General features: G+C 36.2%; 1 protein-coding gene across 1 annotated transcript in view; it reads right to left on the minus strand.

Moving 5' to 3' along the window:
• Positions 1 to 314: 314 nt before the first annotated feature.
• ETFQO (electron-transfer flavoprotein:ubiquinone oxidoreductase) overlaps positions 315 to 22,661 on the minus strand; it is a 56,570-nt gene continuing 34,223 nt past the window's right edge. Inside the window, exons 9-18 of the mRNA XM_088954907.1 lie at positions 22,445 to 22,513; positions 19,883 to 19,975; positions 19,379 to 19,481; positions 11,609 to 11,733; positions 10,501 to 10,550; positions 10,326 to 10,392; positions 5,687 to 5,766; positions 1,413 to 1,541; positions 1,256 to 1,322; positions 315 to 759 (exon numbers count right to left, since the gene is read on the minus strand). Of these exons, the coding sequence (XP_088811033.1) occupies positions 676 to 759; positions 1,256 to 1,322; positions 1,413 to 1,541; positions 5,687 to 5,766; positions 10,326 to 10,392; positions 10,501 to 10,550; positions 11,609 to 11,733; positions 19,379 to 19,481; positions 19,883 to 19,975; positions 22,445 to 22,513 (867 nt within the window). The 3' untranslated portion in view covers positions 315 to 675. The remainder of the gene's footprint in view (positions 760 to 1,255; positions 1,323 to 1,412; positions 1,542 to 5,686; positions 5,767 to 10,325; positions 10,393 to 10,500; positions 10,551 to 11,608; positions 11,734 to 19,378; positions 19,482 to 19,882; positions 19,976 to 22,444; positions 22,514 to 22,661) is intronic.

A 22,661-nucleotide genomic window follows, 5' to 3' on the forward strand; every position in this document is an offset into this window, starting at 1 on the left:
AAATGCTACAGTCGGGCTCAAGGAAGAGCAATCCCCGGAATTTGTTCATTATCTCAGTTTTATTGAACAATCTAGCAGGCAGCTTAGCTCAGTATTCAGCTACACGGCCCTGGCCATGTCTGTATTGGGTAATAGCCAAGATGCATGTTAGCATTTTAAAACTTTTATGTTTAATTAAACCCAAAAATAAAATGAAAAAGAAAGAGAAACACAAGAGAGGTTTGAAACTTTGAATCAACACTTGCTGATATTATCGCCATGCTTGTGTGCCACTTTCAAGGATTCAAAAGGGATTATTTTTGTGAAACATGAAGTGTAAGAAAATTAAAAGACTGATTAAATTAATTTCAAAATGGGATTTCCAGTTCTTCCACCATTGATCATCTAGGCCGGACCACAAGTAGAACAAATTCGATTACTAAGGGCACTCCTGGAAGTTGGAGTGTTGGACCAATTTAAATTGTTGAGAGACCTTTCAACAATACCTCTTCTAGAACCACCAGTCATGCATTATGTAACTGACCAAAAGGAAATGCTTTACATTATTTGGGGTTTTACCTCCCTCACCCCCCTTCTATTTCTCTCTCCAGAGAAGATAAAGGAATATGGCATCATAGTTAGAGAGGAATAGCAGAACATAATTATTTACATTAGAAAATTGAAAAGATGGGGAATCTACATGATTGAATATCCTGGACCACCGCCTCCTTCTGGTACTGTCCACTCAATATTTTGTTTTGGGTCCTTGATATCGCATGCCTGCAAAATTAACAATAGATAATTTTGGAATAACCAAATGAATGTGAGATGGTAGGAAAAAAAGATGAAAAATATCAAGAAATGGCAGGAACAGCATGACTGCATATTCAAGGGTTGCCTGGTTGAATATTTGAATAGTAGACTACTAAATTCTTTCCCCCCTTGAGATTGTGGAGGATGAATTTTCCAATACATGTTGAATAGTTTGACAAAGTAGGGAGGGTGCAGTAATATCATTGGATTTGATTATTTCTTTCCCCTCATGCAGTTAAGATTTTCAAATAGAAAAGGAAAACGGGACTAAAGCTTTCTAAATACTTTACCTACCTTTTTATTCTATACATGCTTAAATACATGTTGATACAACATGTGATCACCTAAGTTTGTATTCACATAGAGATCCAACTAAAAGATGCCATTTTCATTTGGTCACTTGAAAAAAAAATATGATTAACCTGACAATAAACCAGAATAATCTAGGCAAAAGTTAAATAACCTTGCAATGGAGGCAGTTTTGAGCATTGATTTGCAACTTTTGCTGGCCTTGCTCATTAATAACATACCTTTGTTTCATGCAAATACCAAAGAAATGTCAGATGGAATCCACAATGTAAGATCACTGGAACCACAAGATAAAGTACAGTGCACTCTACTCGTATACGCGTGCAGGGCAGTATCGTGACTCAGGTCCTGCATATTTTGGCAAATTTACACATTCGGGTATTGTTGGGTCCCTCAGATGAAGATGGGCTGGTTGGTCATGTTCATGGTTTGTGTTGCTCCTAACAGAAAAAAAAAAAACAAAAAGATATATTATGACCTAAAAAATACAAAAAGGGAGAGAGAGAGAGAGAGAGAGAGAGAGAGAGAGAATACAAGGCTTCCCTAGGGGGCTTCATCAAATGTTGACTTAACCAACTGCATGTGCACCATGTGAACAATGACACTAAGAAAGTTTTCCTCTTTTGTGGATCCACCAAGTAATACAATCAGATATTCAATCACTTTTTTTTTGGAGTGTATACTAAATTGTATTGAGATGAAAAATATACAATTTAGAATCATGAAGGAATCAAAGAACATAGTCATCATGGGCTATTGAGACAGCCACAGAGTGACCCAAAATATACAAACAATCAAAAGGGGCCATCACAAGATAAAAAACTCAGAAGTCAGAACCAAGACAAAAATCATACAAAAGGCATTCTAAATACTCCAATTACTCGTGAAACATAGATTTTTAGAAGGAAAATAAGAAAAAAGACTTCCTGCAAGGATCTAATCTAAGAAAATCAATCTGGCTTCTGAGGAAGACAGGAAGTCAAAGACCAAACTGGCAATTTTCATTGTAGAAGTGCTCACATTAATTTTGGGAAACTAATCTCAACCTTTGGGATTAATAAATTTATCTGCTATTAAGATACACCTAAATTAGTAATTAACAGCATAGTCAGACTTTATAAAACCATCCAGCTGCTCAACATTCTGGAGTCTTGAATTACTATGCAATAACGATTATATATTGACCAAGCAGAAGATAATCCTCAACAGATTCTTGAGCATTAAATTCTAATCACAAATGGAAGATCACCGTCTATTTGTGTTTTCAGCAATAAAAAATCAATGGAATCTGAGAATTATTGAGAAGAAGAGAAGGAAATAACAGTAGAAGAAACTAGGGGAAGAAGAGAGAAGAGAGTGGAAAGAACACAGCCAATAATGGGGGATAAAGAGACCTCCACTTCTTTTAATCTGTCAAGCCAATCAATAACTGTTAAGCTACAAGACTTCTGATTAGTGGCAATAAGAAAAAAAAAAAGAAAAATAAAATAAAAATAAAAGGCCCATGGCCCATAAGCATAATAAAAGAAAACAAGTAACAAAGGTCCAATAAGAATAAATGCTAAAAGAGGATAGCATTCCAATAATCCAATCTGTCAACACACCTGAAGGGGCTTATAACCCTCCTAGAGGAATGAGACCCTCAGCTTCTTGGCCGGGCCTCTTGTTTCACTATGTTCCTAAATTTGCATGTTCAATCATGTATCTTTTTTTTTCCCAATTTAATCGACACATTGTTTTATATTCATTTCTTTGGGGTTTGATTAGAGCATGGTTTGTAATTTCGATATCAATGGGCATTTCACCAATGTAGAGATGCAGATATCTCAGAGATATTTTGCTAATTCTGCTAAGATATTTGGAAAATCTAAAATACCAGGAAAGTTTTTTAGAAACACAGAATTAGTTAATAAATCTTTAACAAATCATTAGAAAAAATATAATTGCACAGCTATAGCAAAGAACTGTATAAATCAAATAGGAGAAAATTAAGAGACTTTAATAGGTACCTTTCTATATCTCCCTTTTTGCCTTTTAACCACCTTCTCTTCATTTAATATGTCAATTACTTGGCATTTTGACTTTTATCTTTTTTGTTACTACAGTTTGGATTATATTGAGAACACTCTTTTGTAGTTATATGCATTTTTCTACTTCTTTTGAATTATAGTGACTTAGTAAGTGAATCATATGAAAATAGTAAGCCAATTGTCCAGTCACAAATCCTCCATTGGTTCTTTTAGGAAAATACTTTTAAATAATTATGATGATTATAATAAAATATCGGAAGTTTTTAATAATATTCTAAAATTTTAAACCTTAAATATATAGTATATCAATGAAATCTGAAATATCGCTGACATATCGACAAAATATCAAAGATATTTGGAAGAAAAGATTCCCGAAAAATTTCATATCACCACTTAGAAAAAAGGAATATATCAGGGATAATTTGCCAAATATCACTGATATTGTGAACCATGGATTAGAGTAGTGAGAAAAGATTAAAGAAAAATGAAAGCAAGAAGGAAGAAAAGAAGAACAATAAGAGAGAAATAGAAGGGGAAGAAAAGACGAAGAGTTAGGGCAGCAAAATTGAGGGCCATGCTCCATTCATTAAATTATATAATCATGGGAATATTACAAAGATACCCCTGATTATTAGAGAGATAGATATCCCATATGGCATGACAAAAATGCCCCTGAGTGCATATGAGCTTACTTATCAACACTCACAACACTCCCCCTCAAGATGAGCATAGATGTCAATCATGCCTAGCTTGCCAAGATTGTTTTCCAATTTAGATCGAGAAAACTTTTGTTGAGAGAGTCCGCAAATTGATATCCTGACCTAACAAATGGTAAGCAGATTTCACCATTAACCATTCTTTTCCTAATAAAATGTCTATCAACCTCAATGTGCTTTGTACGGTTATGCTGGACAACATTGAGAGCAATACTTATAGTTGCTTGGTTGTCACAATATAACTTCAGGGAAGTGTCAAATTGTACCCCAATTTCAATCAACAGGTTCTTCAACCATAATAACTGCGATATTCCATGAGCCAATGCTCAATAGTCTGCCTTTGCACTTGATTGAGCCATAATAGATTGTTTGTTGCTTCTCCAGAAAAGTGCAATAACCTGAAGTAGATTGTCTATCATCCATTGTATGACATTTGTATGCTGTCTTTGTTTTGTTTTGCTTTTTTATGAATAATTAGAGTTTTATTAAAATACTTAATGTAAAGACTTTACAATCATTCCTCAGAGGCACGAGCTGCTACCTCTCATACAAATAAGAACATATTACAACTGTGCCTTGAATGAAATAGACCTGTCCACCCCTTGTTTAGCCAAAGCATCCGCCATCCCATTTGCTGATCTTCTCACCCATTGTATCCTTAAATTCATATTCCTGGTTAGCTAAGTAATTTTTTTTCATTTTACTTCTGTAGCACCAAATTGTCTTTGTTTTGTTTTGTTGGAGTTAGGCATGTTGTTCGGGGGTGGTGGTGGAGGTTGGAGGTTTGTGGGAGGTTAACATTGTTTTGTATGTTAGGAGTTCTTTTGTTTTCTATGGTTGCTTGATGTAGTTCAGTCGGAGTTCTTTTTCTCTCGGGTGATAGCTTGTCACCTTTCTGTTGTATTCTCTTTTTTCTCTTATGAAAATTTCTTTTATTATAAAAAAGAGGTTTTCAATACAGTTTTCTGATGTCATCACACAGACATGATGACATCATCCCTAGCTGAGGTTCTCCAAAACACCAAAAAATGAGCTTCCCCCTGCTCTGATACCAAGTAGTGAGAAAACATTAAAGAAAAATGAAGGCAAGAAGCAAGAAAAGAATAAGAAAAATAGGAGAGAAGTATGAGAGAAGAAAAGAGGAAGAGTTAGGGCAGTAAAAGTGAGAACACACCCCATTCATTAGATTATATAGTTGTGGACAAAATTACAAAGATATCCCTGATTGGTAGAGAGATAGATAGCTCATATGGAATAACAAAAACGCCCCTGATTACAAACAAGCTTGCATATCAACACTCACAGCAATTAGCAAAATTGTTCAGCATTATTTAGAGACTACAGGCTTCCGAGCTTGTCAACTTATCTTAATAGCAATAAAACTAATGACAGCCTATGAGTTGGGGGCAAAAAGAAATTATGATCATCAGAAATGGCTGCAGGTCAGATAGCAGTTTCCGGGTTTCCTGACCTTAGTATTCATCCTAGCACAACTATCATAGATTTTCTCTTCACAAGTCCCAGCTGCCAATGCTACAGACCCAAGGCTGAAAAAAAGGGTTTTTTTTTTTTTTTGGAAAAAAGTCATGATCACAGAAAATGACTTTATGACTGTAGGTCAGATAGCAGTTGGACATGTGGATATCCTGATGTTAGTAATCCTCCTAGCACAACTATACTAAATTTTTTCTTCAATAGTACCAGTTGCTAATGCTCAACATAAGGCTGAAAAGGTTTTTCATTTTCCTACAACATAAATGGATCCAAAGAAGACAATTAAGTAGCTAATAAGAGTTAATGCATATATAGAGGAATAGGTAACCATCGTAACCATCAGACCTGTATAAAGAAGTTGGAACATCAAATGACACCAGTCCATCTGGCTTTGAGTAGTGAATCGGAGAGTGTACACTTGCAACCTGCACATGAGAGAGCAAAGTAATTGATATCTGATACAAAAGGCATCTAACTGTTATGTAGAAGCCCAAACAAATGTTAAAAATAATAAAAAAAGACATCAGCATTCATCAAAGGTGCGAATTTACAACTTAATGTGTTCACTAATGTATCTATAACCTACCCATCCAAGTAGCAAAAGTTTACACAACATACAACTTTCAAACACTTTGTGATTCAAGAAGAATGAATAAAAAACTTATAGGCATAATAAGAGACAAACTCATAATTTTATCATTGAATTTTATGAGAAAAGCTAAACGAACAAATCAATCTGGTGAAAATCAGCTCCTCAAAGTTTATATTACAAGCATAAGAAGAAACAAGAGGAGAGAGGTAAATATCCTTTAGATAGACTTTACAAGGGTATGGTAACCCCTGACAATCAATGGGAATAACATCCTAATCAGCAACCAAAAAAAAAAAAAAAAAGAAATTGCTTCATGCTCAATTTTATTGGCCTCAATAGGAGATGAAAAAGCAAGCAAGAAACATGGAGATGGGTGGCTGTCAAGTATGACAAGAGCAGGAAGAAGAGTTTTATTGGAGAAACAAGCATGGATCATGCAAGCAGCCCTGGGATTTTAGAGGATAAAGAGCCTGATAGCTGTGCCATGGGTGACGGAAGTGCCGAGTTTCTTTGTGATTCTGCTGCATCTGAAGTTTCAGATGGGTGCAGACCGGAATCTGTAAAGTGTGATGTATTGACTCCGGGAGTGATTCTTCCTGCGGGGAGAAGGAGATTGGGGAAGGGTGTGTCTCTGTAGGTGATGAACAATGAGAAATAATGAGAATAAGGAGAGGGGAAACAGGTGATGGAGAAGGTGTAGGGAGCCTAGAGTGGAGTTACGATGAGGATAGCTTTCAATCCGAAGAGGTGATGGCAGGAAGATTGGGGGTTGATCTGGGCCGTAGGAGCAAGATTGATGAAAAAGCGAGGCGATCAACAAGAAATCTCGTAGCTTGAAGACTCTTAATGCAGTGCATGTGACGAAGGTATTCTCCAGGCTAAACCTTGGCCTGGCAGGAGCAGGCCCCACGAAAAACTACAAATGGGTTTATAAAAGGAAAAATTAAGAGGCAGCAGGTCATCTGGCACTGAAAACAGAGGGACAATGGCGCAAAGCCAGCCTGTGTCTTCCTATTCAGGAGAGAAGCAACAGAAGGACAATCTGAATGTTGACAACTTTGCTTCTGGTAAGAGCAAGACAATGCCAAAAGACGGGGGCGTTGATAATACGACAGGGAGTGGGACCCTTCAGAATTTGGTGGGTAGAGAGGTCATGATTGGAAAGAGCTTGGGTTTGTTTTTCTGGGGTGGTGAGGAGTTTGCTAGAAGGGCTTTTGAGGAGTTTGAATAAAGGAAATGGGAAGAGAAGATGAATAAAGAAACTCATCGAGAAGGCGACTAGTGGTGGGATGACGATATTTCAAGTTGGGAGGATGAGTTCGTGGTGGAAGATTGAGGTCTTGGTCGTGGAGCAAGGAGTGTTTAAGTTTCTGGTTAGGGGTGATTTGGATGCTTTTGCTCACATGGGTTTCTGGCTCGTTTTCTTGGGTTGTGCTTGGGATTGGTTTGAGAAAAGCTTCAAGTGTTGTCAGTTGTGGTTTTATGGGTTTTAGTCTGGGACTATTGAGATCTTTGTTGGTTATTTGGGTTTGTTTCCTCTTCTTTGTTTAATGAATTTTATTTTACTCTTGAAAAAAAAAACTATAATTCAGAACATAAAGGGCAATCTACTGCTTAGCCCCTCGAGCCCCCAAAAAATGCTCTCTATGCACTTTATTCCCAGTGAGTGAATCAGAAAAGGAAAGGACCCCTAAGCAAAGGAGCCCTACCAGTTTTTATTTTTTTTTTCTCCTGACCGGTAAAATAACAATATACAAATATAAGCTACACAAGGAGTACAAGAAAGGAGGCAAGGAGAAAAACCTCAATCTCTGCCTTGCAATGTCTTATAAACCTCTGATATACATGAAAGCCTCAAATCAAGATAAATCCCAACCAAAAGGCATAGACATCCCATCCAAGAACAAAGACCACAAACCCCCCACAAGGAAACCACTCAACCCTATCCAGAACCTACTTGAAGTACCCTTCAAATAAACCACACAAACCTCCTCCTTCCACCACTTTAACTCCAATCCTAACACCCCAAAGGCCAGAGGATTTATAATAGTGAGATCTAGTTCTACAGCCTCTTCATTCTCTCACTTTGGAGCCTCCTTTAGATGCATCATCTCTTCCTTTGCTTCTTCACCCTTTCTTCTACTTGCTCACTGAGTCTTCCAATTCTACCAATTCAATTACTCCAAAGGGGATCATTTTTTACCGATAGAACATCAATCAATTGATTTTTTCCTTCCAATTATTGTAAATTATCCAATCTTGCTTGTTCATGCTACCTGTTATAGTATTCTTGGCCTTTGTAACCACTCCTCCCCCAAGAAAAATGCTACAAATGTTCAATTCAGAATCACTCTTCAATCGATGATTCCTAACTGTTCTCTCATTTCAACTCCTCTGTAATTGTCAAGTTGCACATCTTCTCTCAATAATACCCAAAAAATTGGAATCTATAGAGAGAGTCATATAAATGAATTAGCCTGAGATTATTGAATACCTTTTTCCTATAGGCAAACATCTCACTAGCAATTTGGAAACCTCTCGTTGGTAATAGCAACATCAGTTTCAATCGAACCAAGAACCCACAACACAACTCTAGCATTATCGATCTTCCATTCCTTCAGATTCTTAGAATCAGATTCACCTGGTTTCTTTCCTGTACTATCTACATATCCCCAGAGTTTCTTTCTTTCAACAAGGAATTGGAAATGAATTTCTAGAATGCATAGTTAGTTCCATGAAAATTAACCAACAGTATTTCTCCCATTTCAAAGGCCATTTCAGCAAGTTATAACCAATCAAAGATAGTTGAGCAAATCAACAAGGGTTTCAGTAAACCACTACACAACAGAATATATTCCTTCCAAAGAATCTTCCAATAACCAGAAACAAGAGGTAGGGGAACTCACAGTTCAGTTAACCGAACTGTGGGTTAATTTTTGAAACCGAACTGAGCTTACCGGTTTTCGGTAACCGAAACCGAACCGAAGCCGATCGGTTAACTGGTTGACCGGTTTGGTTAACCATCGGTTTTTTATTATTTACAATATTTATTATAGAAAAATATGTAAGTATATAATAAAATACTAGAAATATATAATACTATATTTTAAATAATAAATAATATATTATATATATTATATATAATGCATATTTATTAATTTATAATGTATAGAAAATATAAAAAATATATATATATACTATATATAAATATACATAAAATATATATAAATATATGTATACCAATTGCTTCAGTTAGCCGCCGGTTTTCTATTTTGGTTAACCATAACCGAACCGGTACCTTCGTTTTTTTTTAAATACTGAACTGAAACCGAACCAACCGGTTTGTTTAACCAAATTTTCAGTTCGGTTTCGGTCGATTCAGTTTTTCGTTTTTTTTTTGCTCACCCCTAACAAGAGGTACCAATCCAAAAACGGTAAGTTGCAGGCTTGCCAACTTGAAGAAAGGGATCAAAACCCTTCAAAATCCAGATTAACAAATAGAAAGAGTAGGCTAGGGCAAGACAAGATATCAAGCCCCAACCTAATCGGATCATCCAATAGAGAGGAAAAAGAGAAAACTCCAATCTGAAAAGTGATTTTCCAGAGAAATATACGAGTACTTGTGCTGATCAATACACCCTCCTGAAGGTTCCCAAAGGACTGCAAAGTAGACGATCTGAAGGTCCTGGAATATCCCTTTTAAAATCCAAGATTTGGTCTTTAATAAAAAACGGGTTTGAGAAACCTGCTCCGATACCATGAAAACACAGTATGAATAGAGCAATAGAACAGTTTGAGTAGGGTGTACTAGGGGTGCTCAACAAAAGACAAAAAAACTGAAAAGCTGAACAGAACTGAGGAAACTAAACCGAAAAATCTGGTTAACAGAACCAATCGGTATATATTATATTATATTATCTATTATACATAAATTTATATGCACTATATATAAATACATATGCATATATATTATATTTCTAATTATCTATTTATAATATACAGTATATTTACAATAAATTGTATATTATATATTATTTGTAATATATATTGTAAATATAAAAATCGAGAAACTGAAGAACCGAACCAATCAACCGGTTAACTAATTGGTTTTGGTTTGGTTTCGGTTTACGGTTTTTCAAAAATGGTGGTACTGGTTTGGTTAACCAAACCATGATCACCCCTAGGGTGTGCTTAATGTCACACACCCAAATGAAAACTTTGTATACTAATGATATAAAAGAATGAAAAAGGACAATTATGCCCTTCTCTTACAAGAATAAAAGAGATGTACAGAAAAAAATGATATTGTATATAAGATACACCATGCAAAAGTACACCTGATCCCCACAATAAGCATCTGCCCATATAAGCCCATCGAATCTCTACACTTACATCAGTTGCTTCATGATCAGGTTTCCCATGCTTTAATGTCAATGGTGACCTTCCTTTCAGAATGTAGCTGACAACAAGAAAAGAACCACCAAGTGTGGATCCATCAGAGATAAGCACCGAATACAAAAGATAGAAAGTTCTTGAAGAATGAAAACTTGATGTAGTGATATCTTACCGTTCCAATGCAGATAAAGCCAAACCTGGGATCATCCCATACTCAAATGCCTACAAAAATAGAACCACTAAAAGTTGAATGGAAAGACTGAAAAGAAAAAGACTGATAAATTGCATCTCACAATGCTCTGCATCATAGAAATTTCGCATTTCTCAAAGATCAACCACCAATAAGTGGGCTGGTATGTTGCCACATAAAAATAAAAAATGATGGATGATCCTGATTCTGACCATCCTAAAAATCAAGAAATTCAATAACAAAACGTCTCCTTTTCTTTCTTCTTTGTTTTTTCAACTCCCGAAAGGAACATTAAGTACAAAACGATGAGAACCATGTAGTCACTCAAGTGTAGCCAATTGAAAGACACAAGTGACTACAAAAATGGACAATAATTCAAATGTTTCAAGATAACAAAATGATTTCTTGATGATGCAGAACCCCACAATATATTACATTTTTATTGATATAGGCCCTCTAGAAAACTTCTGCCATATGTAACCATAGAAAATTCTTTATACAATTTTTCCTACAGGATGAACCTAACCATCAAAATTGAATCATTGTGAAAGACCAAAAACAGTGAGTATATAACATGTAAGAAAAGAAATTTTACCTATCATCTTGAAAATTATGTGATCACGCAAATTCAATCTGAAAAAAATCCCTACAAGATGGCCTACTCTATATATCAACTTTCTGTTCATTTTTTTCTTTTTATAGAAAGTAAAAACTTTTAATAAGAAAGAAAGGAATGTAATATAGTAGTAGTTTCATCATAAACATCATATTTATAACTTGTATAACAAACTTTTGTATGTATCTGAGTTTGTCTTGTAAGTACTCCCAATGCATCTTAATGAGATATACAAAACATTATCTAATATGCACAGACAAATATAACCAACATAACTGAATCTTTTAAATGATGCAATATTCATACAGAGTTTGATAATCACAGAATTTGGATTATCTAATTATATATCCTTCCATGTACATCTTCTACCATTTTGATTAATATAATATGATTTTGTTAACATAAAAAAGGCATAAAATCAAAGAGAAAAAGAATAGTTGGGATTAGTTGATTATATCTTTTCAAAATACTAACCGGACGGTAATTCCGTGCTCTATAGAGTTCCTCCCATATCCATGACTTCTTTAAATTGTCCCAATATGCTTCCATACTAGAACCTTCTTGAAGTGTACGGAATACAGCTTCTGCTGCTAGCATTCCTGCGTCAAGTAATGTTTGATATGACATACAACCAAGGTTATAAAACCACAGATCACAACTCAATAAGCCCCATATTTTACTGATTCAGAGAATTGTGGCTAAACAATGATACCAGAGAAATGACATGAATTGATAATAATCAATGTAAGAAGGTTCCACTAAAAAGGGACAATAGATATATGACGGCACACAAAAAAATCATAATATGAAATGTTTGCAAAGTTAGCAATTTTGATATCAATGGATGTTTTTCCATGCAGAGATGGAGGAATTTCAGTGATATTTCACTACTTTAGCTTTATATATAATCTCAGGAAATCAGGGAATTACCAAAAACATAGAATTTGTTAATAAAAACTTGTAATAAAAGGTATAGTTGCATATTTAAGATTAAGATAACATAGCAAACAACTGTATATAAGTGTTACAAAAGCGTTGTCTAGTCATCAACTAGTTGACTAACTAGTCAGTTGAAGGCCAAGCCAAGTGCATCACTAACTAGTTGGTTGATACTAATAATGTGGTATCCTAGGACAATAAGCATCAAATGGGTCAACTAGTATAAGTGACTAGTCAGACAGGTCAGCTACAGTCATTTTAGAGCTTTTTTTTTGCATCTCTAAAGTAGAAGATCAAGACTGCAATTAGTCTTGAATCCTAATAGGTTTTAGGTTTACAAAACAGAAGAAAAGTTTGAGAAAGGAGGAGTAGTAGAAGAGAAACAGGAGAACACAAGGGGTTGAAAGGAGGGACAGATTCTAATAGATCTGACGCCGCCACTCTCTTATTATTTATAGGTTATGTTCAGTACATAATGGAAAAAACACATCTGCCCTTAGTACTTACATGATAAATAAAGTAAATAAAAACTGAAATAAATAACAACTGAATTAACAAACTGACTCAAAACTGACACTACTATAACTGAAACAAATAACTACAATTGCTGTCCTATGAACACAGTGGGGACCACTGCAGTGGGGCCCACATCAGTGTTCTCTACACTCCCCCTCAAGTTGGGAGTAGATATCTATCATTCCCAACTTGGATAGGTCTGTCTCTAACTTCTTCCTTGGTACAGCCTTGGTGAGGATATCCGCGAGCTGCATATTAGATGTGATGTACGGAAGACACTTCTTGTGATGTGACCCTCTCTCGCACAAAATGTCAATCAACTTTGATATGTTTAGTTCTGTTATGCTGCACTGGGTTGTGGGCTATATTAATAGCTGCTTGATTATCACAATACAGCATTAAGGGCTTTTCATAGTGAATACCCAACTCTTCAAGTAGTGATCTCAGCCATAAGATTTCAGCCACTCCGTTAGCCATTGACCTGTATTCCGCTTCAGCACTGGAGTGGGAAACAACACTCTGCTTCTTACTCCTCCAAGAGACAAGGTTACCTCCCACAAGAGCACAATATCCAGAGGTAGACCTTCTGTCATCAACACTCCCAGCCCAATCGGCATCTGTATAGACTTCCACCCTCATGTGATTATTGTTCTTGAGCAGTATACCTCTACCCGGGCATCTCTTCAAGTATGCTAATATTCTCTCTGCCGCAAGAAGATGAGAAGTTCTAGGGGAGTGCATGTACTGGCTAACAACACTAACTGCATAGCTGATATCTCAAGGGCCAAGAATGATTTGCTGCAAGGGATAACAGAACTCGGATGGTGGTCATCTTGGCTACTGAGGCAAAGGTCTCCAAGTAGTCTATTCCATAAGTTTGAGTGAACCCCTTTGCAACCAGTTGGGCTTTGTACCTTTCAATAGAGCCATCAGCATTATGCTTCACAGTGAACACCCATCTGCATCCCACCGGTTTCTTTCCTTTTGGTGGGTCAACCAGTGCCCAAGTATTATTCTTCAATAGGGCATCCATTTCGACTTGCATTGCATCTTTCCATTTTGGAACTGATAAGGCTTCTTGCACTGTTCTTGGGATAGGGACATCGGCAATGGAAGTGAGATAGGACTGGTAAGATGGAGATAGACGATCATAGGATAAGAACTATGACATGTTGTGAGCTGTAGAAGTGGTGCAATGTCGTTTCCCTTTGCGAATGGAAATAGGGAGATCAAGGTCATCCACAAGAGGAGAAGTGGCAACAGTGGGAGGTGTCTCAGTAGGCTCTGGATCTGGAGCTGTAGAAGAAACTAGAGCTGGCCGGGACTGCTGATGACTAGGATCAACCTGCCTGCATCGCCTGTGATAGACTCTCAACTCAGGCTCCCTGTGACCACCCTCACCACTACAGCCTTCATTACCCAGTAGAATAGGTAAAGGAACAGCCCCACTCAAAACAACCCCATTTCCACCAGCCCCACTTCCACTCTCATTGCTCTCCCCCTGAGGAAAGAAACTCAAAACAGCCCCACTCTCACTGCTCTCCCCCTGAGGAGAAACCCTAGGATAATAGGGTGTCTCCTTAAAGAAGGTGACATCCATGGAGACAAACCTTTTCCCTGAAACCGGATCATAGCAGCAATAACCCTTTTGAGTTTGTGCATAACCGAGGAAAATGCATTTGGAGGCCTTAGGTTCAAACTTGGAATGATGAGGCCCGAGAAGCTGAACGAAACAGGTACAACCAAAGGGAAAAAGGGGTTTTCATATCAAGAACCCGAGAAGGAACTCGATTAATGAGATAAACTGCCGTGAGTATAGCATCACCCCAAAAGCGAATAGGTACATTGGAGGTAAACATAATGCTTCTAGCCACCTCCAAGATATGCCTATTCTTCCTTTCGGCAACGCCGTTCTGCTGTGGTGTATAAGGGCAAGTGCTCTGGTGAAGAACTCCATGGCTAAGAAGGTAGAAGGTCAATGGCTGAGCAAAGTATTCCTTTGCATTATCAGATCTAAGGACTTTGATTTTGGCCCCAAACTGAGTGAGAATCATCTTATGGAAGTTTTGGGTCAGAGCAGGAACCTCATCCCGAGAACGCATAAGATAGACCCAAGAAAGCGGGTATGGTCATCAACAAACAGTAGAAAATATCTGTACCCACCCATAGAAAAGAGATGATATGGCCCCCAAGCATCAGTATGCACAATATCAAAAGAGGAATTACTCCTTTTATTACTTAAAGAATAAGAGGTTCTACAATGTTTGGCAAACTCACAACTCTCACACCTCAACTTTAATAACTCAACAGACTCAAATAAAGCAGGAAACAGACTCTTCAAAGACTTAAAAGACAAATGACCTAATTGGTTATGCCAAAGCATAACCGAAGTCACAGACTGAGAAACAAAAGACTTCTTATCCACTGACTCCTTCCGACGAGAACTCTCTCCAAGCATATATATTCCGTTCGTCTCACGGCCAGTCCCAATCACCTTCCTCGTCTCCAAATCCTGAAAAACACATCGGTCAGGAACATGCAAGACAGAAGATAAAGAGATAGTATCCGAGAGCTTGATGTCCCCCCTTGCCCGAAATGGGAACAAGAGAGCCATCAGCAATGGATACTCTATCTCGGCTAGAGGAGAAGTGATAAGAGGTGAACAATGATGGCAAGCTAGTCATATGGTCGAATGCACCTGAATCTATTACCCATCAGTGGTCAGTATTACCTGGAGCTGAAGCATGGTAAGCTGAGGCTCGAGTACCTGAATGTGAAATGCAAATGTGGCAGGAGCTGATGGTGACTGAGATGGCTGAGCTGAACTCCCAACTTCCTTTTCCAACTGTATGAGGGCAGCCCGAACAGCAGCTAAAGTCTCTAGGGATGTGCCTGATGAGGATGCTGAATCAATGTTCACGGCCACATGAGCATTACCCTTCTTATTTCTTAGTTTTGCTGGGACCAAGTGAGGATGTAGCTTCCAACAAGTATCTTTTGTGTGCTTGGGTTTCTTGCAATGTTCACATACCAGATCCGTTTATCTTCCTTCTTTCGGTCCCTTTCTGGATCACCCCCTAGCTTAGGTTTAATAGCTGTCAAGGCTGGGAAAGGGGGCTGAGGCTACATCATGACTTTCCTCCTGGTCTCTTCACTATGCACCAGGGAGTATGCTTGAGAAAGGGTCACACTATCTCTTGTCAATATCTGTTGTCGCACAATGTCATATTCTGGATTCAAACCAGCTAGAAACTCAAATACCCTATTCGTCTCGACTTGCTTTCTGTGAGTCTGTGCATCTTTGGGACTCTCCCACTCAAGGGTCTCTAGATGGTCAATCTCATGCCACAAGGATTTCAAGGTAGAGAAGTAGACAGAAACTGGCTTCTCTCCTTGTTTAAGGCTGTTCACCTCACACTTCAGTTCATAGGCTCTGGCAACATTAAGGGGTTGGGAATGTTTCTTTCATAACATCCCATATCTCTTTGGCTGTCTTTGCCTACAAGTAATTTCGGCTGATATGTGGCTGCATAGAATTACACAGCCATGCCATAACTAAATAGTTCTCTTGAACCCACTTGGTGTATGTTGGGTCCTCCTTGGAAGGTTCTTTCACATCTCCCAAGAGGTAACCCGGTTTTCCCCTTCCTCCAATAGCCATCATGGCTGATTGAGCCCACTCCAAGTAATTTGACCCATCAAATCTCATAGTTGTAATTTGAAACCCGGTTTCAGATACACTACCATAACTGTTGTTTCCAAAACTACTTTCTCCCTGACCCTTAAACTCCATCTTTGATCAAGAATCAATGGCTACAAACTGGTAGAGCCGCTAAACCAGAAAACAAAGTAAAACAAGCAGGTCTGAAATCTGATCTGAAACCAACACAAATCGGATCTGAAATCTGATATGATATGAAATCTGATATGAAACCAACCCAAATCTGATCTGAAATCAATCGCCTATCACAGTATATGCAAGGAATAAACTCAAATCTAATCTGAAATCAATCGGCATGCACAGTACCAGGCAGCCTGTCAATCTGAGATGCCATTTTTTGAAATCACTACTATGGGGCCCACTGTTGCAAGAGCAAAATTAGGGTTTCAACTGTAGGTCTGAAATAAGTGCTCAGCTGCACTCTCCAAGCAATCCGCACAAGTGGGACTTGTCGTAGGGCAATATGAAACCCTAAAAACTAATCACCTCTGAGAGGGGGGGGGGTTCGGCCCAACAATCAAACCCTAGAAACAAACTTGAACACAATTCAACCCCTCCTTCTAGATAGGTCCAACCTATCTTGACTGATTGCAGTCTTTGAAACTCAATAAAAAAAAAAAACTTATGTACTTCGGTTTACTGCCTTCTAGGGTTACCTGAACCCTAACCTTCGTTGCTTCTTCCTGATTACCAACTCTCTGCAAGCCGCGACAAGTCTTCAACTGCTGCGAACCTCTCCTGGTAATCTCCAAGATTCTGCCACCGAATACTTCTTCAAAGCTTCCAGCCCTAGCTAGTCCTCATGTGGTTGGCTGGACTAGACACACATGAGAAGCCCTAGATAGGCTCTGATACCAAGTAGAAGATCAAGACTGTAATCAGTCTTGAATCCTAATAGGTTTTAGGTTTACAAAACAGAAGAAAAGTTTGAGAAAGGAGAAGGAATAGAAGAGAAACAGGAGAACACAAGGGGTTGAAAGGAGGGACAGATTCTAACAGATCTGCTGCCGCACTCTCTTATTATTTATAGGTTATGTTCAGTACATAATGGAAAGGACACATCTGCCCTTAGTACTTACATGATAAATAAAGTAAATAAAAACTGAAATAAATAACAACTGAATTAACAAACTGACACTACTATAACTGAAACAAATAACTACACATGCTGTCCTACGAACACAGTGGGAACCACTGCAGTGGGGCCCACATCAGTGTTCTCTACATCTAATTTATGAAACAATATAGAATATGATTGCCTTTTGTTATATTCATGCTGTTGCTTTAAGTATTTATGATGGAACTTGATCAGACATTATATAAAATAGAAATAAAGGCACAAAATAAGAGAATATAGTGGAGGAATTCTTTTAAGTTTTCTTCCAATCAGTGGTGTGTTGATATGGAGTTGCTATAAGTAAAGGGCACATCAAATAATCAAAGTTGCTCTCTTTCCTTGGAAATTTTTTCCTATGTAAAAAACAATGACTAAACTAAATATTTACATCATCCTTTTCTTGCATGATTGTAGTTTATGTTAACTAACTTATGAGATTGCACAATATCTTAAATTTAGAACATATCTTTTTTTATGGATGGCTAATTATCTACTAGAGAGGCTAAACAACTAGTCATCACTTCACCACATTGATAACATTGCTGCGTATATCAAATCAGAGAACATTAAGAGACTTGAATAGGCGTCTCTATCTATCTCCTTTTAGGTGTTGTTTTGTTGTTCTAAAGTTTGACGTCTGAAAATCTAAAAAGCTCTAAAAAGAAAGTACTTTGAAAACTGGTGCCTTTTGTTTTATCAAATATCTGAATACAGAGAATATTGTTTAGAAATATGAATGCTGAATTTAAAAGTGGTTACTTTACCATTTCCCCCCCATAGTTCATTATGAGAATGGATGTTTCCGTTACTGATAATTAGCATTAATAATAATAAAATAATAATATAATTAATAAAATATAGATAACATAATAACATAATTATAAAATATTAATAACATACATAAAAATAGAAACATAATAAAATACTATTAAAATATTAAAACAGTAATATTTTTATATTATTTTATTAAAATAATATTATTTTAAATATTAGTTTTAATTAAAATATTATTTTAATACTATTTAAAAATACAATAATGTTAATATCATTGTATTTTAACATTATGTTATTAAAATATTATTATAGAAATAATATTAAAATAATATTTTATTATTTTATTTATAAAATTTTAATAATGTATAGTAAGAGTGTGTTACTAATAAAAAATAATGAATAAATTGCACGAAGGGCATTTTGGGGACAAAAAGTAAAAATGTTGTCAAGTCTAACGTCTGAAGTCTAAAAATAAGAGTAAGAGGTATTAAAGGAATAGTTTGGTCTAAAAAATTTTGCTTTTAGGATATCGGAGGTTGAAAACAAACCAAAAGAACAAGACCTTAGTCTTTTAGTCATCTTCTCTTCTATATGTATCATTCCCATTTTGATTCCTATTACTTGTTATTTGTTACTATACATATGCATACAATTTTAATCTTAAATGTATAATTTATCATTGAAATTCAAAATATCACCAATATATCAGCAATGTATAAGATATATAAGGGAGAAAAGATTCTTGAAATATTTCATTCCACTCCCTAGTGAAAAGGGAAAATTTCAGGTACATTTTGCCAAATCTTGCCAATATTGAGAACTTTTTAAGCACATTTGTGCCTATGCATGTATGTGATTATGTATAATATATATTACTTGTAGAATTTATAGCTATTTAAAAAATAAGGTATGTGAATACCTGAATTCCTAGCTTTTAATTCTATCAGGTTCTCTTCTTTGATAAGAAACAAGAAAAAAAGAATGGATGCAAAATCCAATTACTTTCTCTACCATTTTCCCCTATCGATCATATTTTATAGAATAGATATAGGAATATCCAATATTGCTTTGTTTTATATAAATACTCCATTATTGGTAGAATCATGTTTGCATCTAGTTGTTATCAAACCTAACCAACATAAGATCAAGTGTTCAACAATAAAGAAGTGAGTAATACCCGATTTCATTGCAGTATGTGTCCCCTTTATCTTTGGCACATTTAAGAAGCCAGCAGAACATCCCACAATTGCTCCTCCCGGGAAAACTGGATAGGGAATAGACTGAAACGTAACTAGCACCATATTCATATTTGCATGATATAACAACCATTTACATGAAGCAGAAAATCAACACCACAACTCAGATCAAATAGAGACTTGATGGTAATGGGAAGGGCATAAACAATCTCCCTTGCATACTGTGGCAACATTGCTGCAAAACCAAGTCATTGATGGCCCTTAGAACTTAACCTATGGCCTCTTTTTGGGTTGTTGCAATCTTCTCATTATCATCCAATGCAATGCAATGAATTGGATGATAAGGATAAACTAAATTGATTTTTGGCAATGAGGCCATTCCAGTCAAAGGATGTATGAAATATGCAGGAAGACTGTCTCTGTTCAACGAACCAAATTCTTGTTCTCCCTCCTTATATTACCGACAAGAAGTTTATTTGATGCACCTGAAAACCGCCTTCATTCAAAGTTCGAGCACCATATTGCAGAACTGTTCCACCTTCCAATATAGGTTTGATTGCAGGATGGTGTTTGAGTTTCTAGGAAAAAAAAAGCAACAAATAATTAGGAATTAACATCTGATTTCAAGTATTCAAACTAATTAGATGGAATATATCATCACAAGTTACAACCATGCATTATCAATAGTACTAAAGGTAGCTAAATAATAATAGCACTATTCTTTCAAAATTAGGCAAGAGTAAATATAGATATATGCCAGGATTCCAGGTTTTTAAGGTCAGGATTCAAAGTATCGATATGATGTATCATTCCGGAGGGTCACCAAAATGCTGATTCAGAAACTATGATATTTTTAAACATTAAATAGAAGTATTAGAAACCCCCTATAAAAATATGAAACAAAAAAAAGTGTATCGCTCACCAGAAACACATGTTCAGGTGTACTAGGTGTATCAATATTTTGAACCTTGGTAAAGACAAATGAATGGGGACGAACTAAATATAATTGACAAGGAATCAATTCGTAACTAGAAATTAGAGAATTTCATAATTCTAAAAGAGCAAGCATACAATTATGGTCTACCCAAAAACATCACTTTGCTGCTTGATTCATTTGAATATTTTACAGACTAATTTCAAAACCCCTTCCCCTTTATCTAATGCCTTCCCCTACTTGGACACAATCTGCTTTTCTGAGTTACTGTCCATGGAGGTGAGGTGAGGGAGCTCAAGGGATACTTGTAACATTAAGAGGGAGACTAGAGGCTCTACTCGTAATACTTGCTACTTATACACCATTTTATAATTCTTAATAAAATGTTTCTGATCTGTCAGTAGTAAAAAAAGCAATCTGCTAAACTTTTTGTTTTCGCAAGACAACTTTCCTTTAGTTCCACCTTATTCTAAGTTAACCAAATCTCTAGTAATTTCAGCACAATAATTATTAGTAGTTTTATACATTCTTGTTGACAAAACAGGTCATGTGAACTCTTAATAAGAGAACAATTGATGATATACAAGAAATAAATATGTTCTAGAAGTACCAATTCAATGTCCAACACACAAATAAAGAACGCTAAGCATGCTGAAGTATCTCTATCATAGGTCATGTTGAGGTACACATGCACAAAGGGGCTAAACAAAAAGGACCGCAGTGGGGTCTGTGTTTTATCAGAGTTCACCATAATTATATCTACATTAAAGCATGACAAAGCCAAGGAAAATGTTTACAGTCAGAGTAAATGGTATTACTATTTGTGAACAGGATGACCATACCCACATAACATCAGCTACATGGAAGTCAAAAATGATCCTTCCCACATAACATCACCCTCACTATTAATTATTGAACCAACAAAGTTGTAACACTGAGATATCTCTTGGTCATATATTCTTGACTGCACCATGATTCTGACTCTTGTCATCGCTAAGTTTATATTGCATGTATTCTCAAGCTGGCAGGTGTGAGAACATGGGCTCAAGTCTGAGGGCAGCCACTTTGAGTGAAAAAAAAATGCCAAAGATTAAGACCATAGCCAGTCTACCCCTCCCAAGACCCCAGATAGTTGGGACCATTATTGGGTAAAGGCCTATGTGTTCTATATTCTGTTTTAGTAGTCCTTATTTCAATATCTTTTATACTAGAGTATCTCCCCATGGGTATAATTTCGCTTTTAATTCTACCCTAGTGTCAATCATTATCTGATCACACAATACACCATGGAACCTCCTCTTGCACATACATTTTAAAATTATGTAAATCTTTCTCGTTTCTAGGACATGTTCGTGTAAGCATCATGATCATGGTTTGCAATTCCGATATTGATGGGCATTTCGCCATACAAAGATAATTTTTCTAATTTCATTAAGAAATTTGAAAAATCTAAAAAATCAGGAATATTGTATAATTGCACATTCATGGCTCAAAAAATCATAGAAAACAATTGTATTTACTTGTCATTTTGACTTTTGTCTTTTTGTTCTTTGCATTTTGATTAGATTTAGAATTCTCTTTTATAGTTGTGTATTTTTTCATTTTCTTTTGAATTATAGTGACTTAGTAAGTGAATTACATTAATATACTAAGCCAATCATCCAATTAGTGAATCCCCATTTATTCTTTTAGGGAAAAATTAAATAAAGTTATGATGATTTTGATGAAATATCAGAAAATATCGTATGTATAGTCTATCAATGAAATCTAAAATATAACCAAAATATTGGCAAAATATCAGGGATGTTAAGAAAAAAAGACTTAGAAAATTTCATATTGCTACCTAGCAAAATAGGGAGATTCTAGGGAAATTACACCAAATATCGCTAATATTGTGAATTATGGTGAACATTTTACAGATGGGCTTTTGGAATTATATTACAATACACATAACCATGTAATGTCATCATGCTTGAAATTTGGATCATGCATTATTCATGTACAAGATATAGGAAAATAAATGCAGCCCCAAGGTTTAAGGACACCATAATCACAATTTCATATCAATGAAAGTATGTATTTAGAACATTAAAGTGGAGGATATTGGTCTTACCTGGAATTCCTCATATGGGTTCAAGAAAGGATTGCGATAGTTCAAGGCAACCACAAGGCCAATAGAAATCTGCAATGTAACCAAATAAGAACTCTACATATGTTAGCAGTCACGAACCAAATAGGAATCTTGTGGTGGACGGTATATGTCATTGTCATTGACTCAATACCAGACAAAGTGATCTCTTCTTTGATTCTCTATGACCATTTTGAAACAC

Source organism: Nelumbo lutea, chromosome 7 (genome assembly GCF_056320005.1).
Source record: "Nelumbo lutea isolate HS-2025 chromosome 7, American lotus-T2T, whole genome shotgun sequence".
NCBI lineage: Eukaryota > Viridiplantae > Streptophyta > Magnoliopsida > Proteales > Nelumbonaceae > Nelumbo > Nelumbo lutea.